The 15115-nt window shown below is 43.7% G+C and overlaps 1 protein-coding gene across 5 annotated transcripts in view; it reads right to left on the bottom strand.

Moving 5' to 3' along the window:
• The window catches only part of ERAP1 (endoplasmic reticulum aminopeptidase 1), a 50049-nt gene extending 37799 nt beyond the window's left edge, over window positions 1-12250 (bottom strand). For 3 of the 5 annotated variants that reach the window (XM_073014570.1, XM_007979117.3, XM_073014571.1), the window contains exons 1-4: window positions 12121-12234; window positions 7175-7715; window positions 4594-4732; window positions 1109-1243 (exon numbers count right to left, since the gene is read on the bottom strand). In XM_073014570.1, the coding sequence (XP_072870671.1) occupies window positions 1109-1243; window positions 4594-4732; window positions 7175-7698 (798 nt within the window). In that variant the 5' untranslated portion in view covers window positions 7699-7715; window positions 12121-12234. Of the gene's footprint in view, window positions 1-1108; window positions 1244-4593; window positions 4733-7174; window positions 7716-12120 lie in introns of all 5 variants that reach the window. The other 2 variants (XM_007979110.3, XM_007979101.3) reach the window with 2 other exon arrangements.
• Window positions 12251-15115: the final 2865 nt, after the last annotated feature.

The raw sequence follows: 15115 nt of genomic DNA, 5'->3' as shown, positions 1-15115 counted from the left end.
ATTAAGAATGTTCCCTTCATCCGAGTCTCAAGCGTCACCTTCAACTCCCCAGGTAAGTAAAGATACCTCCACAAGAATAAGAAATCCCAGCACTAGAGGAACCCAAAGCAATTCAGCAGGGAATCCCCATCTACTCAGGCCTCAGTAAAAACCAGCACAAATACATAAGGTATCTTCAAACAAAGCATCCCTTCCTCCCCTCAGAAAAACCAGTTTGCATTCCGAGCTATGCACACAGTTGTATTGGTTGACCACTATACAATGGTACCCAAATGAGGAACAAGTGTGCCTTGAAACAAGATTTTTCTCTCCAGCATTCCAGTGTTACCTGGCCCAAAACCTCTGGCCATTCCAAGCAGGTTGCTCTATCTTCCTTACCATAGCCAGAAATCCCCTGCCAGATAGTAACATTTACTTCCAAACTGCAGAAAGCCATAACCAGAAACAACCTTATAGACCATTGCAGGATCTAATCCAAGTTATACCTTCAAAAGAAGTAAATACTAAGTTCCAGAGGGAATAGGGCCAAGGTCAGAGAGTCAGTGAAGTGAATGCAGTGAAGCCAGGATCAAGACTCAGGCCAGGCCACACTCTCTTCACGTTGTTGTTATTAGAACCTCACTATACAAATGAGCATCCATGACAACAGGCTGGCCAAACATCCCGGTTTGCCTGAGATTGAGGAGGTTCCCAGGATGCAGGACTTCCAGGATTTTGTTATTTGCTTTTGTCTTTGTTTGTTTAGAGACATGGTTTTGCTCTGTTGCCCAGGCTGGAGTGCACAATCATACCTCATTGAAGCCTCAAACTCCTGGGCTCAAGGGATCCTCCCACCTCAGCCTCCCTAGTAGCTAAGACTAGTAGCAGGCACAAGGAACCATGCCTGGCTAATTATTTTATTTTTTGCAGAGACAGGTTTTCACTGTGTTGTCCGGGCTGGTCTCAAATCCCTGGCCTCAAGTGATTCTTCCATGTCAGCCTCCCAAAGTGTTGGGTTTATGTTGGGTTTGCAGGCACAGACCACTGTGCTCAGCCAGACTTCCAGTTTTAAAACCAGTTCCAGGCAAACCAGAACAAGTTGGTCACCATATGTGACAATCAGACTCACCTTGACTCCACTCTTGGTTATCTTGCTGACAGACTCAAAATCTGAAATAATGAAGGCCACCAGATAGGTGCTCATCTTCACAGTGACATCAAAATGGTCTTCTATGAGTCCTTCAGCAACAGTCACAGATTTCACCTAAAATCAGAATAATCAAATTATCAAGTAATCCAATTATGCAATACACTGAACTTGAGAAACTTCCTAATTATCAGACATAATATTAAAAGTACATCAATCCCAGCACTCGGGGAGTCCGAGGTAGGCAGATTGCTTGAGCTCAGGAGTTTGCCACTGGCCTGAGCAACATGATGAAACCTTATCTCTACAAAAAAAAAAAAAAAATACAAAAATTAGCCCTGCCGGTGGTGCGTACCTGTAGTCACAGCTACTGGGGAGGCTGAGGTGGGAAGATGCCTTAAGCCTGGGAGGTGGAGGTTGCAGTGAGCCAAGATTGAGCCACTGTACTCCTGCCTGGGTGACAGAGGCAGACCCTGTCTAATGATGCTTCTATAATTACTTTAAAAGTTATCTTTCCAATATCTAATTATAATTTAGATATTAAGGTCAAACAGTTCTACTCTATTTCTTTTTTATTGAGATATAATTCATATACCATAAAACTTACCATTTTAAAGTTTACAACTCAGTGGCTCTTAATGTAATCATAAAGTTGTGCAACTATCAATACTCAGTTTCTTTTAAATAATTCAGATGGTTGCAAACAGACTAATATTTGGCATATATGGATTCATAACCCGGATGAGACGAAGCAAAACCAAGATTGTGAGTTTTGCGAAGATGTGGCTGATCCATTTGTCTTTAAATACAGGTTTGAGAATCATCTGGCAATGCAATGTCAAGCTGTTGAGCATATATGCAACGGGGAAAATATATAACCCTGTAGTACCTAAAAGAGTTTCTGTTCTTCTGTATAATTGAAAGTAACTTATTCCTGGGCATGCTCTTGCAAAACTTAGATTTGCTTCATTGGAATCACTTTTTTAAGTGCAATCAGAGAGTAAAGGTGGGGTATGGTTGATGGAGGTACAGTCTTAGAGGTCTGCCCCTAAAGAAGAAAGTCTAACACCTCAGCAATAAAAAGCATGGAGATGAGACCTTGGAAAAAGAACCAGCCAGAATTAGCCAGGTGACACCACGGTCACGGGCATTTTTCCTGTAATCCTATACTCACCTCTATTGCTCTGCCCTCATCTTTTTTTGTTTGTTTGTTTTGAGAGATAGGGTCTTGCTATGTTGCCCCGGCTGGTCTTGGACTCCTGACCTCAAGAAATCCTCTTCTTCTGCCTCCCAAAGTGTTAGTATTACAACCATAAGCCACCTCACCTGGCCCTCATCCTTCTTAATACCCATCAGCCACCAACTTCTGGTCACCATTTGGTCATTCAAACCAACTCTGTTAGCCAGCCTAGGATTACTCATAAAGGATCCCAAATCATCTTTTCTTTTTAAATGCATTCTGCTTCTGCCTACCCACAACAAAAATTTCCTTTTTTTTTTTTTTTTTTTTTTTGAGATGGAGTCTCACTCTGTCACCCAGGCTGGAGTGCAATGTTGCTATCTTGGTTCACTGCAACTTCCACCTCCCGAGTTCAAGCAACTCTCCTGCCTCAGCTTCCCGAGTAGCTAAGATTACAGACATGTGCCACCAAGCCCAACTAATTTTGTATTTTTAGTAGAGACAGAGTTTTACCATGTTGGCCAGGCTGACCTCAGGTGATTCACCTGCCTCAGCCTCCCAAAGTGCTGGATTACAGTCATGAGCCACCATACCTGGCCAAAAATTTCCATTCTCGAGTTGTGTTAATTAGTAGGAAAATAACCTGATTAAATTAATTTGAATTTAAACGTGATTAATTTCTGCCCCATGCCCAAAAGCTTCAATGTCCCAATGGTATATATTTTGTTTTACTGGTCTCCAAAAAGATCTTTTGAGACCCCATTGTTCTCCCCTGAGCTCAATATCTGCAGGCTGAGGTCAGGCTACTCATATTAGATTTCTGTTAGTGACAGACATTTCTGTCCAAAGGGACAACATTGCATTAGAGGTTTTCCTATCCTCAAAAAAAAAAAAAAAAGAAGTTTTCCCATCTTCAATAAGTGGATCCTGGATATCCATGGATTTAGACTGTAGCATCTTCGTGGAGCTTCCAAAGCTCCAGGTCTTTCTTCTGAAAGCCTACAAATTTCTCCACTAATCCTGTCTGGTCCTTCAGTCTCTCTCCTGTCTCCTTCCCATCCCTGATCCTGAACTTTGATTCACCGATTAAAGAACTCACTTCTGTCCCAAGGAGTCATGCCACAAAACTGAGGGAGAGGACTACATTCTGAAAAACCACATCCTGTATCTTAAATTTATATTAGGAAAATAGCATAATTGTTTCTTGTCTTTTCATAGACAAGAGTGGGAGTGGGGACCAAAGTTCTTGGCTGGTAGGAAAATTTGCAGAAGAGTGGTTTTCACAGAGGATAGCCCTCTGGCGTGGGGTGGGAGATCCGAATCTTGTTTGAGGAAGGCATCCTTATGGTATGAAGGCAGGTAGGTATAGGGTTTTAAGGTTGAGAAGTACCATACTAGAGGTCGGTCCGTGGCTCTTGGTATCTCTCCATGCTACGATAGTGCTTCCCCAGTCAGCACAGGGACAAAGTTGTTCATCCCTCAGGACTCTAGGCAAAGCCTACTCTACCCTGAGTCTCTTCCCCAGTGAGTTTCTCTGAACAAAGGATGTGCTTCCAGGAGGTGTTATATACCAGCTGCAGAATGACGGCCCAGCTGATGCTTTTCTAAACTACCAGAATCAAAGGATAATGGCACTTACTGAACAGTTTTATTCATTTGGCATGGTCATCTTCTAGCCACTTTTAAAAATCAGAGGGAATGCTGTCCACATCTGCATTGAGATTGGAGAATAATGGTTTCCCCTGGGAAGCTAAGCTATCTATAATGACTTACCTTCAGCACCATAACATTCGGAAAAGATTACTTTTATTCTCTTTTTCTGTCTGCCCAATTTTGTACATTGTTACAAATTATATAGTGAATATTACTATATAGTATATGTAAATTATAGAAAATAACTATATCTAAAAATATGGCCTTATTGACAAAGCATTACCTTTAAAATCATTTTAAAAGATCATATGAGAAAATGAGGGTGAAAGTGCTTTTTGAAGGGCACTACTATTTAAACCTGACCTGAATTTCTTATACCACTTCCCTCCTATCAGCATGTATAACCTGGAATGGCACTGTTACTGAAATCTTGCATTTTTAGGGGCAATTTTTACTTTGATTACATATAACTGTGGCTTGAAACAAAAGCACAGGTTGTAAATGAAAAGTTAGTAACGATCTGCCAGGCAATAAAACAAAACAGGTGACCCAATGTTGACTGTCACTGGGGTAATGCAAGTCACAGAGAATCAGTAGATTTTCCGGTAGAAAATACACAGGAGTGCAGACTCACCAAAGGCATATTGGAGATGGCTAGGTGCCTTGGCTCTCTTCTAATTTTGATTGAGAAACTTGCTTTGAAGGCAGGTTCATCAAAGCAGGGAAAGGCCATTCTAGCTGCAGTGGGTTCAAATTGTGTTGATGCAAGTATCCTAAAATTAAGGCAAGTGAAATAAAAATTGAGCATGAAGCACCAGGAACTCTAAAACAGGTGTTGGCTTTATAATTCCTAAAGTTACTATAAGATTGATGGATTTTACTACTAAAAAATATTTTACATCACAATAGCTATCATAAACTAAGTTAAAAGACAAGTTAGACTGGGCATGGTCATGGTGGCTCACGCCTGTAGTCCTAACACATTTTTGGGAGGCTGAGGTGGGAGGATTACTTGAGCCCAGGAGTGTGAGACCAACCTGGGCAACACAGCAAAACCCCATCTCTACCAAAACTACAAAAATTAGCCAGGCATGGTGGTGCATGCCTGTAGTCCCAGCTACTCAGGAGGCAGAGGTGAGACGATGGTTGGAGCCCATGAGGCAGAAGTTTCAGTGACCTGAGATTGCCCCGTTGCACTCCAGCCTGGGCGACAGAACCAGACCCTGTCTCCAAAAAAAAAGTTTTTTAAAAAAAGTAAAAAACTGGGAAAATTCATTTAAGAAGTATGTGACGAAGACTTAATAGCCTTAACAGATAGTGAGATCCTAAAAATGTGTAGAAGAATACCCAATGGTGGCTCATACCTGTAATCTCAGCACTTTGAGAGGCCAAGGTGGGCGGATCACGAGGACAGGAGTTCGAGACCACCCTGGCCAACATGGTGAAACCCCATCTCTACTAAAAATACAAAAATTAGCCAGGCATGGTAGTGCGCATCTGTAATCCCAGCTACTCAGGAGGCTGAGGCAGGAGAATCGCTTGAACCCGGGAGGCGGAGGTTGCAGTGAGCCAAGTTTGCGCCATTGCACTCCAGCCTGGGTGACAGAGCAAGACTCCATCTCAAAAAATAAAATAAAGTAAAATAAAACAAAATAAAAAAGAATCCCCAACAACCAAGGAAATGAAATAAAAAAGAATCGCCAACAACCAAGGGAATCTCGGGCAAAGTCAAAGATTATAAACAGGCAATTCATAAAAGAACCTACAAATCATTAACAAACATATCAAAAGCTGCTCAACTTCCTGAATCAAAGTTATGTAAATTAAAAAGAGATAATATTTGGGGGCCTTTTTTGCTCTAAAAAGACTGCCAATATACAGTATTGGTGAGAGGTAAGAAAAAATGACAAGGTTTATAAAAAATTTATAGGTTCTTTGGCTTACTAATTTTACTTCTAGGCAATTATTCTAAAGAAATAACTTACAAAGATGTTCATCGAAGTGTTGTTGATACTGAAAAACTGGAAATAATTTCATTTCCATTCCCAAGGGATTAAAGATATTAACGTACAACTATGTATTTTAATAATATCATTAAAATGATACCTAGTAATAGTCATTTACATAAAACATCTTCCCAACATACTAAGTTAAAAAATTTCCTTATAAAAGAGAAAATATAAGAATTCCATTTATATAAAATAACATATATGCATATCCAGAAAGAAGTCTGGGAGAATATTCCACTGAAATAGAAGTAGTAGTTAGTTCAGGGGGCTATGAGTGAAACAAATTTTACTTTTTTACCTTGATAGAATAAGATGGAATTTGAAAAATAAATTAGTATAATCTACTAACAAATAAATTTCCATTTTAAAACTTAGCATAAAATCTCCCTCAAATAAGTCTCCTCCTTAAAAACAGAACCAAAGCAAGGTGAGTGGAGATCTCTAAAAAAGTTTTAACCGAGCTAAAAGTATTTCCTCTAATAGGATGCTAATAGGATATGCTGAAGTCCTAACCTACAGTATCTGTGCACAAGACCTTATTTGGACATAGGGTCTTTTCAGGTATCATGGAGTGAAGAAGAGGCCACCAGGCTGGGTCCTACTCCAGTATGACTGGTTTCCTTATAAGACGATGGAGACTGGGACATAGGGAAACGGAATGGCCATGCCACTAACAGAGGGAGAGACTAGAACGATGCAGGTGCTAGGCATGGAGTCCCAGGGATCCACAGCCACCACTAGATGCTAGGAAGACACAAGGAAGGATTCTACCAGAGTCTGGAGGGAGCACGGGCTTGCTGACACCTTGATTTCAGACTTCTAGCCTGCAGACCTGACAGAGAATACATTTTGTTGTTTATAGCCACCCAGTCTGTGGTACTTTGTTACAATAGCCCTAGGAAACTAATGCATAGGTCAGGAAAATTAAACATGTTTATTATGTCTCAGAAATCAAACTAAATAAACAAATAGATATTTACTCTGATAGAGCTGTGGGAAAGAAAATTGGTTAAAACAGAATTTTAAAATGAGATTCAAAAAGCAAGGGAAAACGCCATTTTTAACACTATAAAGAAGATGCAAAAGCAAAACTGAAGAAAAAGTTCAACAACAAATGTAATTTTAAAAGACAATCAATCTGAAATAATGAATTTAGCGTGGGCAGCACTTGCAGTTTAAAAGAAAAAGAGGAAAAAAAAAAAATACCTCAGTTCCCCTTCCTTGGTTCTGTAGGTGCTTTTGTAAAATCCGTGGAAAGTCTCCGAAAGATTGCCAGCATAGTGAATGACAACTGTGTACAGGAGCCCGACAAGGAGGGGCTCAGGAGCCAGCAGTGCGATTTGCTCCTGAGGAGGGTGTTCCAGGACCTGAAGCGGTTCTTCCGATAGCCTCTCTCCAGCTCCTTTCCTGAGGGTGGCCCTAGATATCTGCAGGTGGTGACTATGCAGGATGATGGCGCTGGTGGGCTGACTGGCTGTTATTTCTACTTCCGTGGTTCCCCAGAAGGTCAGCGTGGTAAGGTTTGCATGGATCAGGAGATCATAATGAACTGGGATGACATACTCAGGAAGTCGCATTTTATTCCAAGGAAATGGCATCCCATTACTACCTTTTGGAGATGCTTCACTGCTCTGACACCATGAAGGAGTGGATACAGTTAAGAGAGCCAACAGTGAGGAAAGTAGAAATGACATGGTTGCAAGGGACCATTTGAGGGACGGAAACACCATCTTCTTGCTCTAACTACCTAGTGGCACAAATGTACAAAAGCAAACATATATGTCATTAAAATGTTATTGATATAGCATAATTTCAGAATGTGTCCACCCAGCATTCAGAGAAATAGACTTAAAATTCCAAAAGTACTAGCTCTTTTCCTAAAAGTAAAAGGACCTTCCCTATGTTATGGTTGCATATAAGAAAGATGTTTATCGTTAGCAACAATCATTAACACCTACTAGAAAGCATCATTTGATGTTCAAAGTTTAATTCAACCTGTCAGGGTTCTTGGTTGAAAGCAACTGAACAAGCTCTGGCTGATGTAGGCAGAAAAGGAATCATTAGGGGATCGTGAGTGGCTCACTAAATGGGTCACAGAGTTGCAGGACATTTGGGAAGCCAGGTTCATGACACAAGCAAAACCAGAACCATATCAGAGGAACATCTGATCAAGCTACCACTCCCAACTGACACTGGACATTAGAGAAAGCCACCGTAATGCCCTGGAAATCAAATGCTGACACTGCAGCAGCCACCACTAAAACAAGGTCTCCACTGCCCCTGCGAGTACACGTAGCAGTAACCTTTAATAACTTCATTGTCTTCCTCAAATTGTCATGCCAAAAGTTAACTACATATTTATTTAGCCAGGAAGAGCTTAAAGAGTTTAATTTTCCCAGTAGTTTGTAGCAAATGTTATCAATCACCTAGATTCTCTCTTACAATCATCCAAGTATGTGTTGAATGCCTACTACACACAAGCAGTGTGCTGAGTCCTGAGGGGGACGAAACAATACACAAGACACTGGCCCCACCCTCAAGGATTTCAAAATATGGAAGGACAGAAAACACACACAGATAATAAAACACAATGTGGAAAGTGTGAAATATTTTTATATAATAATAAAAGGTGTTGGAAAGAATGGAATTAAATTTCCAAAGAGAGAGAGAGACTCTGGCAGCAGTGACTCCTTGGGATGCCTTCACACAAAAGCAGCATTTGACTGTGAAAGGATAGGTCAGATTTTGAAATGAAGGAGAGCATTAACAGCACCACAGGTAGAGCAAACCAGGGCAGGAGCTAAGGCACAAAGGGAGGACATATAGGCAGTTCAGGCGATCGATGTGGACAGAAGGGAACTCCCAGAGGACTTGATGGAGAATGGTTATATGAAAGGTGGGGAGAGGAGTAATTCCAAGATTCTGCCAAGAACATGTGGAAGTCATGCTGCAGACCCTATTTTGCACTTAATTGTAAAGGCCATCAGACATATAAGCAATGTGAATATTAGGCTTGGTGTGGTGGCTCACGCCTGTAATCCCAACACTTTGGAAGGATGAGGTGGGCAGATCACAAAGTCAAGAGATCGAGGATCGAGACCATCCTGGCCAACATGGTGAAATTCCATCTCTACTAAAAATACAAAAATTAGCTAGGTGTGGTGGCGTGCACCTGTAGTCCCAGCTACTTGGGAGGCTGAGGCAGGAGAATCACTTGAACCCAGGAGGCAGACTTGCAGTGAGCTGAGATCGCGCCACTGCACTCCAGCCTGGCAACAGAGCAAGACTCTGTCTAAAAAAAAAAAAAGCAATGTGAATTTTAAGGGAGTTGGCAATCCATGCCCCAAGAATCAAACATAAGTTTTTATTTCTCTTACACACACACACCTTTCTAATGAGTGTTTGCCAAGAGGGGCCTATACCAGGTGAATGCAAGTGATTGGCCCAAACTCCTCTTGCTCCAGTTGGGAAAAGTAGCAATCTTACAACGTGGATCCCTCAGAGTGTTCACAGTACACGGAATTCTCCCTCTCTGAGATGTCAAGTTTCTCAACTCTGGCTGTATATTAATGTAACCTAGGAAGCTTTTAAAGTTTTCAATGCCTGGGTCCTTATTGACAACAATTAAACTGGAATCTATGGTGATAGGATCAGGGTATGGTTTTATGGATTGTTTGATTTCTCGTTTTGGGTTTTTTTGTTTTGTTTTTTTTTCAAACTGTCCAGAGATTTTACTGAGAAGCCAAGATTGAAAAGCTCATCCCTGCCAAACCCTGGCTTTTCCCCTTCAACTCTATGTGATGGGATACTCATTCAAGGCAATGACTGAAGTGCCTCCCCTAATCCCTCACTTCCTTGCACCCTTTCCAAATGCACAGCTAAAGGGAATTCCCTTCTCCTCACCTCTGGAGCAATCTGGAGGCTAAACAGAGAGGATACCTACACAGTAGAGAGAGTCTTGGAAATCTCATAATCCCAGTTCAAAAGGCACCACCCAGGTGAGACAGGAAGTGTGAACAGGGAGAACATTTTTTTTCCCCCCTTGAAGTTGAGGAACTAGACTGTAAATGGAACTTGTGTTCTGCTTTCCATATGGCTGGCAGCAACAGCTTAATGAGCACTGCCCTTGCCCCAAGATGGGATCCAGAGGGCTCTGTGAAGGTGGCAGGTTCAAGCATGTAAGGACTCTGGAAGTCCCGGAGACCTCTCCAACAGCCCCAGAGGAGATCTAGAAATTCCAGCTGGTTATGAGCTGACAGAAAGGCTGATGGGCTGCGGAAGAGGTTGGTACTGGGACCTTGTATCAGAGGCTTTGCAGGGTTGGGTCCATGAGGGGGCCAAAGAGAAACAGTTATGTCTCAAGGAGGATGCAGTGCATGAGTGGGGCTTGGTAAAAACTCCATGTAGTGAATAAAGGGCTTCGCTGATAAATTATCTTATTAATCCCAAACAGTTGACTACATCCAAGATTCTGTGATCATGTTCGTGTGTTTGGCTCTTCCCCTGAAAAATTAGATCTTGTTTGGCTTTGCTTCCAATAGTAAGTGTTCCAATTTGAAACATGGCATTTCATGGTTCTGGTTGGTCTCCTAGGGTCTAGTTTTACTAATAATTTTCTGAAAGGGATGCAGTTAAAACAAAGAAAGCTCTCAAAAACAGTAGTCTACTCAATATAAGCAGCACTTCCCAAGAGAAGTACAATTCTCTTTGAAGTTACACTCCACTAACACTTAAAGGAATAGAAGCCAAAGAGGAAAAAGAACTAATATTTACTAAGCTCTTCCAAAGCGCCAGGCACTTCACACGTGCTTACTCTCTCTAATAGCCTATTATTCTCATTCAAGGTGGGGTCACTGAAGCAAAGACATTCATATAACTTTGCTAAGTTCACACAACTTGTTGGAATGCAGTCCAACAAGCTGGAATGTTGGAATGCAGTAAGTTTAAACTCCCTGCTGTTTTAGCTTTACCAAGATCCTTTCTTTTTTTTTTTGAGACGGAGTCTCGCTGTGTCTCCCAGGCTGGAGTGCAGTGGCGCGATCTTGACTCACTGCAACCTCTGCCTCCCCTCCTTTTATTGGGGCACTATACTATATGAAATAGATCATCAAGAAGTAATTGAGGTTCTTCCAGAATTTCCTGAACAATGAAATTAACAAGCACTGTAGGTAAATAATAAAAATGCTGAATTTGAAAAAAAAAAAAAAAGTACTAGAATGTTTCTATTCAGGTACCACCTGAAAATGTGCTACTTATACTAATTCCAGATCCTCAGGGTAGAGACAACTGTGCCCAATTTTCAAGTTTTTTTGTTTTGTTTTGTTTTGTTTTGTTAATGGTTGACCATGTCCTGAGTTCAAAGCGCATACTCTGGGTGTTTAATAGGAATCAGATAATTTCTTACACCAAGAAATCCAAAAGCGTGGGACGTGTGTGCTCGCCCCCTTCCCCTCACGGAATTAACTTTGCAGGCCCACCTGGCCAGTGACGCACCCAGATAGGAAACTTTCAATTTGCGTCAACAGGTGCTTCATCTGAATAAAACGCAGTCGGAGCCAAAGGGAGAGAGAATTGCCGACCAGAAGAACGGGAGAAGCCGGGAGGGAAGTGACCTCAGGGACACACACGGCCCGCGCTTCCCACCCCGCCAGTCGTTAACCCAAAGCCTCTGGGCTTCTCCGGCAGCTCTGGGCAGGTGCCCTCCTCGGCCGGAGCCAGCCGCCCGCCCAGCCCGCCTTTCGGCCTCGCGCAGGCGCCGGCGGCCCGGAGGACTGAGGCATCCAGGCGCTAGGCGGAGCGCGGACGGAGGCTCCCCCTGGCGGAACAGCGGGCAGACCCGCGGCGCAGGCGCCGGCCACGCGCCCGGAGGGACCGGGACAGGGACCGGCAGGGGTGGGCCCGCCGCCGGCCTGCCGGGTACCCGCGGACTCGGGCCTAACCAGCGCCTCCCCCGCCCTTCCCGCGCCGTCCCCCGCCCTTCCCGCGCCGTCCCCCGCCCCGTCTCCCGCCTCCCGCCTCCCGCGCCCGGTCTCCCTCCTCCCGCGCCCCAGGCCCCCAGGCCCTCAGGCCCTCCCGGCGGGCGCAGGGAAGGGACGGGTGCCGCGCTCTCCTCCCGCCCGCAGTCCCCTCCCTGCGGCTCGGGCGCGCTGTACCTGGGGGTCTGGGGCCGCCCTCACCCTTGCGCTGCCGCCGCCACCACCGCCGCCGCCGGCCTAGCAGCCCCGGGACCGAAAGTGAAAGTGGAGCCCGGCGAGCGGCGGGCGGGCGCGGAGAGGCGCTTTGGCCCGAACCCGAGCTGCAGGCGGGGAAGCCCCTGGCTAAGGCGGGAGCTGGGGAAAGGAAATGACCATTTCTTCACTCCCCTTAGAACAATTAAAGCTGAATAAAGTGGCCAAAAAGACCATCTTTAAACAGTTGAGGCTAAATGAGGTAACAGTCAAGAAAACACAAACATTAAAACACCAAATGCTACAAGTTTATTACTGAAAAGGGGTCCTGATCCAGACCCCAAGAGTGGGTTCTTGGATTTTGCGCAATAAAGAATTTGAGGGGAGTCCATGGAGTAAAGTGAAAGCAAGTAATTAGGAAACTAAAGGAATAAAAGAATGGCTACTCATAGGCAGAGCACCCCCAAGGGCTGTTGGTTGTCCGTTTTTAGGGTTATTTCTTGATTGTATGCTGAACGGGGGGAATTATTCATGCCTCCCCTTTTTAGACCATAGAGGGCTACAATGGCATTTGTAAACTGTCATGGAGCTCGTGAGAGTGTAGCAGTGAGGACCAGAGGTCACTCTCATTGCCATCCTGGTTTTGGTGGGGTTTGGCCGGCTTCCTTTTTGCAGCCTGTTTTATCAGCAAGGTCTTTATGACCTGTGCCTTGTGTCTACCTTCTATCTCATTCTGTGACTTAGAATGTCTAGCTTCCTAGGAGTGTAGCCCAGGAGGTCTCAGCCTTATTTTACCCAGCTCCTATTCAAGATGGAGTTGCTCCGGTTCAAACGTCTCTGACAATTTGGTGAGTGGAGCATGGTCCCAGTGGGAACAGGACCCTTTTCATGCGGTTCTCAGACTTTCTCCTCCCACTTCTTTATTGGCCTTCCCTTTGAGAACTTGGGATTCCAAGTCACTGGAACAGTATTTCTCTTTATTTTTTTCGATACTATGTTTCCATTTGGAAAATACAATGTTTCGCACTGCCTATTCTCTCTAGTCAAGCACATTTTATAATGTAAAGATTAACACCCTGTTCCAAGACTCAACTACAGTGGGATCCAGGGAAGTTTTTTCACTAAAATTCAACAAGAAATGAGGACTCTGAGATCTGGTCATTTCTGCATGTTCAGAATTTGACAGGAGGTATTAATGGATAGCGTGTAGCCTCCAAGACCTCCAGACATCTCTGAGTGCTACCAGTTTACTCAAGATGAGACCTCTTTGTCCAGTAAATGTATGCATTTCTTTGGTTTTGTATTTATATTTTTGAATATGATGGTTTTCCTTTTGCTTCTAGTAAAGCTTTTTTTTGTTTGTTTGTTTGTGTATCTTTTTAAATACATGTTGAAAGTCCAGCTGGCAGAAGTGAATGCACCCAACAGGCTGGAGGTTAATACAGAAGACAGCAGAGCAGTTCCGGGTTCCTGTTTCTTCCTGAGGCGGGCCAAGAGCTCTCAGCCCATTGGCCGGGGCGAGATGACGGCCACCCAGCGAGTCCAATGGGAGTCGAGCGCGTCTAGGCTTAGTGGACTTGTCAGCGCCTGCGTGCCCTAAATCCGCAGCTAACAGGAAGAAATGTGGTTAAGACCTTGCCCTTATGCCAGGATGTTGCTCAGCAGGGACTGTCTCAACTTAGGCACAGATGCAATAAATCAACCTAAATGTCCTAAATTTGACCGAGCTCACTATAATGCCATTAACATAATATTAGCATTGTGGTTTTAGGCACCCCCCACCATGGGTTTCACTTGGGCATTCAGGGATGATAACCAGTTGGAGTCATTTTGGTCAACCTTAGGCACGCATAGGAGGGAATTTTATGCCTCCCATCTGGGCAAAACCCACAGACCTCGTGGCTTCTGCCACATAAAAGACACAGAACACAGACATCTTACTGGCAACCTGCTTTCAGGACTCCTCTCTTCACTGAGAGCTTTCCTTTTCCTTAATACATTTTACTCTGCCCTACTCACCCTCCGTGTCTGTGTGCCTAATTTTTTTGTAGTTGTGAGATAAGACCCCAGACCTCACCAAACTCCAGAGTCAAAGGCAGACTGCTACAGCACCAGAGTGGCCATTCTGCTTGTGAGTTTTGGACTATAAATTCTCAGTTGGCAAAAGAAAGGAACTGTATAGTAAGGAATTAATAAGTGTTCATTGTTTAGAGAGTACAGACTCTAAGCAGAAAGGAGGTTTACATCAACTAGGACACTTTTGAAAGGGAAAGTGAATGGTAACCTAAAGACTTGGGGTTGGATGAGCGGTCAACCAGCATAAATCAAGTCTCCCCATGGGCAAAGCCAGGGGACACAGAAAACCATTCCTGCTAGGCAGTCCCAGGGCACAGAGCAGGATATGGGTGAGAGAAGGGTGAAGAGTGGACCTGTAGGGGCTAATGGAAGACCTCCAGCCTCAGCTTGTTGAACCACAGCAGGTGTTTCCTATGGGTCTACTTAACCAAGCATCAGTTAGCAACTGTGATCACCTAATTCATCTGCTCATCAAAAGCAACATATAATGCCAACCTCATTTCATGTTTTGTATCCATGCAATTACAAAGAAGGAAAAGAAAAATAACACAATCAAAAAGGTCAGTGACATTTTAAAAACTGATGTCTATGTTGTGTCAGGGTTCAACAGGAGCACAGAATCACTCAAGCTATTTAATCAGAAAAGGATTTACTGCAGGCTATTACATGACTTACATAATCATTGGGAAGCCTTAAAAAATACACTAGACTGAGCTTCCAGAAACATATCCCAAAACCGCAATGCAGACCTTGGCTACCAGTGAAACTGTTTCTCTTGCCATGATCCAGAAGCCATCTGCTAAACTGAGCAGGCTCTGCCACAATTGCTGGCTCCAGAACCATACCATGTGTACCACAATCTGTCCCCACAAAATGAATACCTCAAGCGCTGCCTCTCTCCCTA

The sequence above is a fragment of the Chlorocebus sabaeus genome, chromosome 4, assembly GCF_047675955.1.
Source record: "Chlorocebus sabaeus isolate Y175 chromosome 4, mChlSab1.0.hap1, whole genome shotgun sequence".
Classification (NCBI taxonomy): domain Eukaryota; kingdom Metazoa; phylum Chordata; class Mammalia; order Primates; family Cercopithecidae; genus Chlorocebus; species Chlorocebus sabaeus.
The sequence above is the reverse complement of the archived record's forward strand: the minus strand, read 5'-3'. Positions and strand labels throughout refer to the sequence as shown.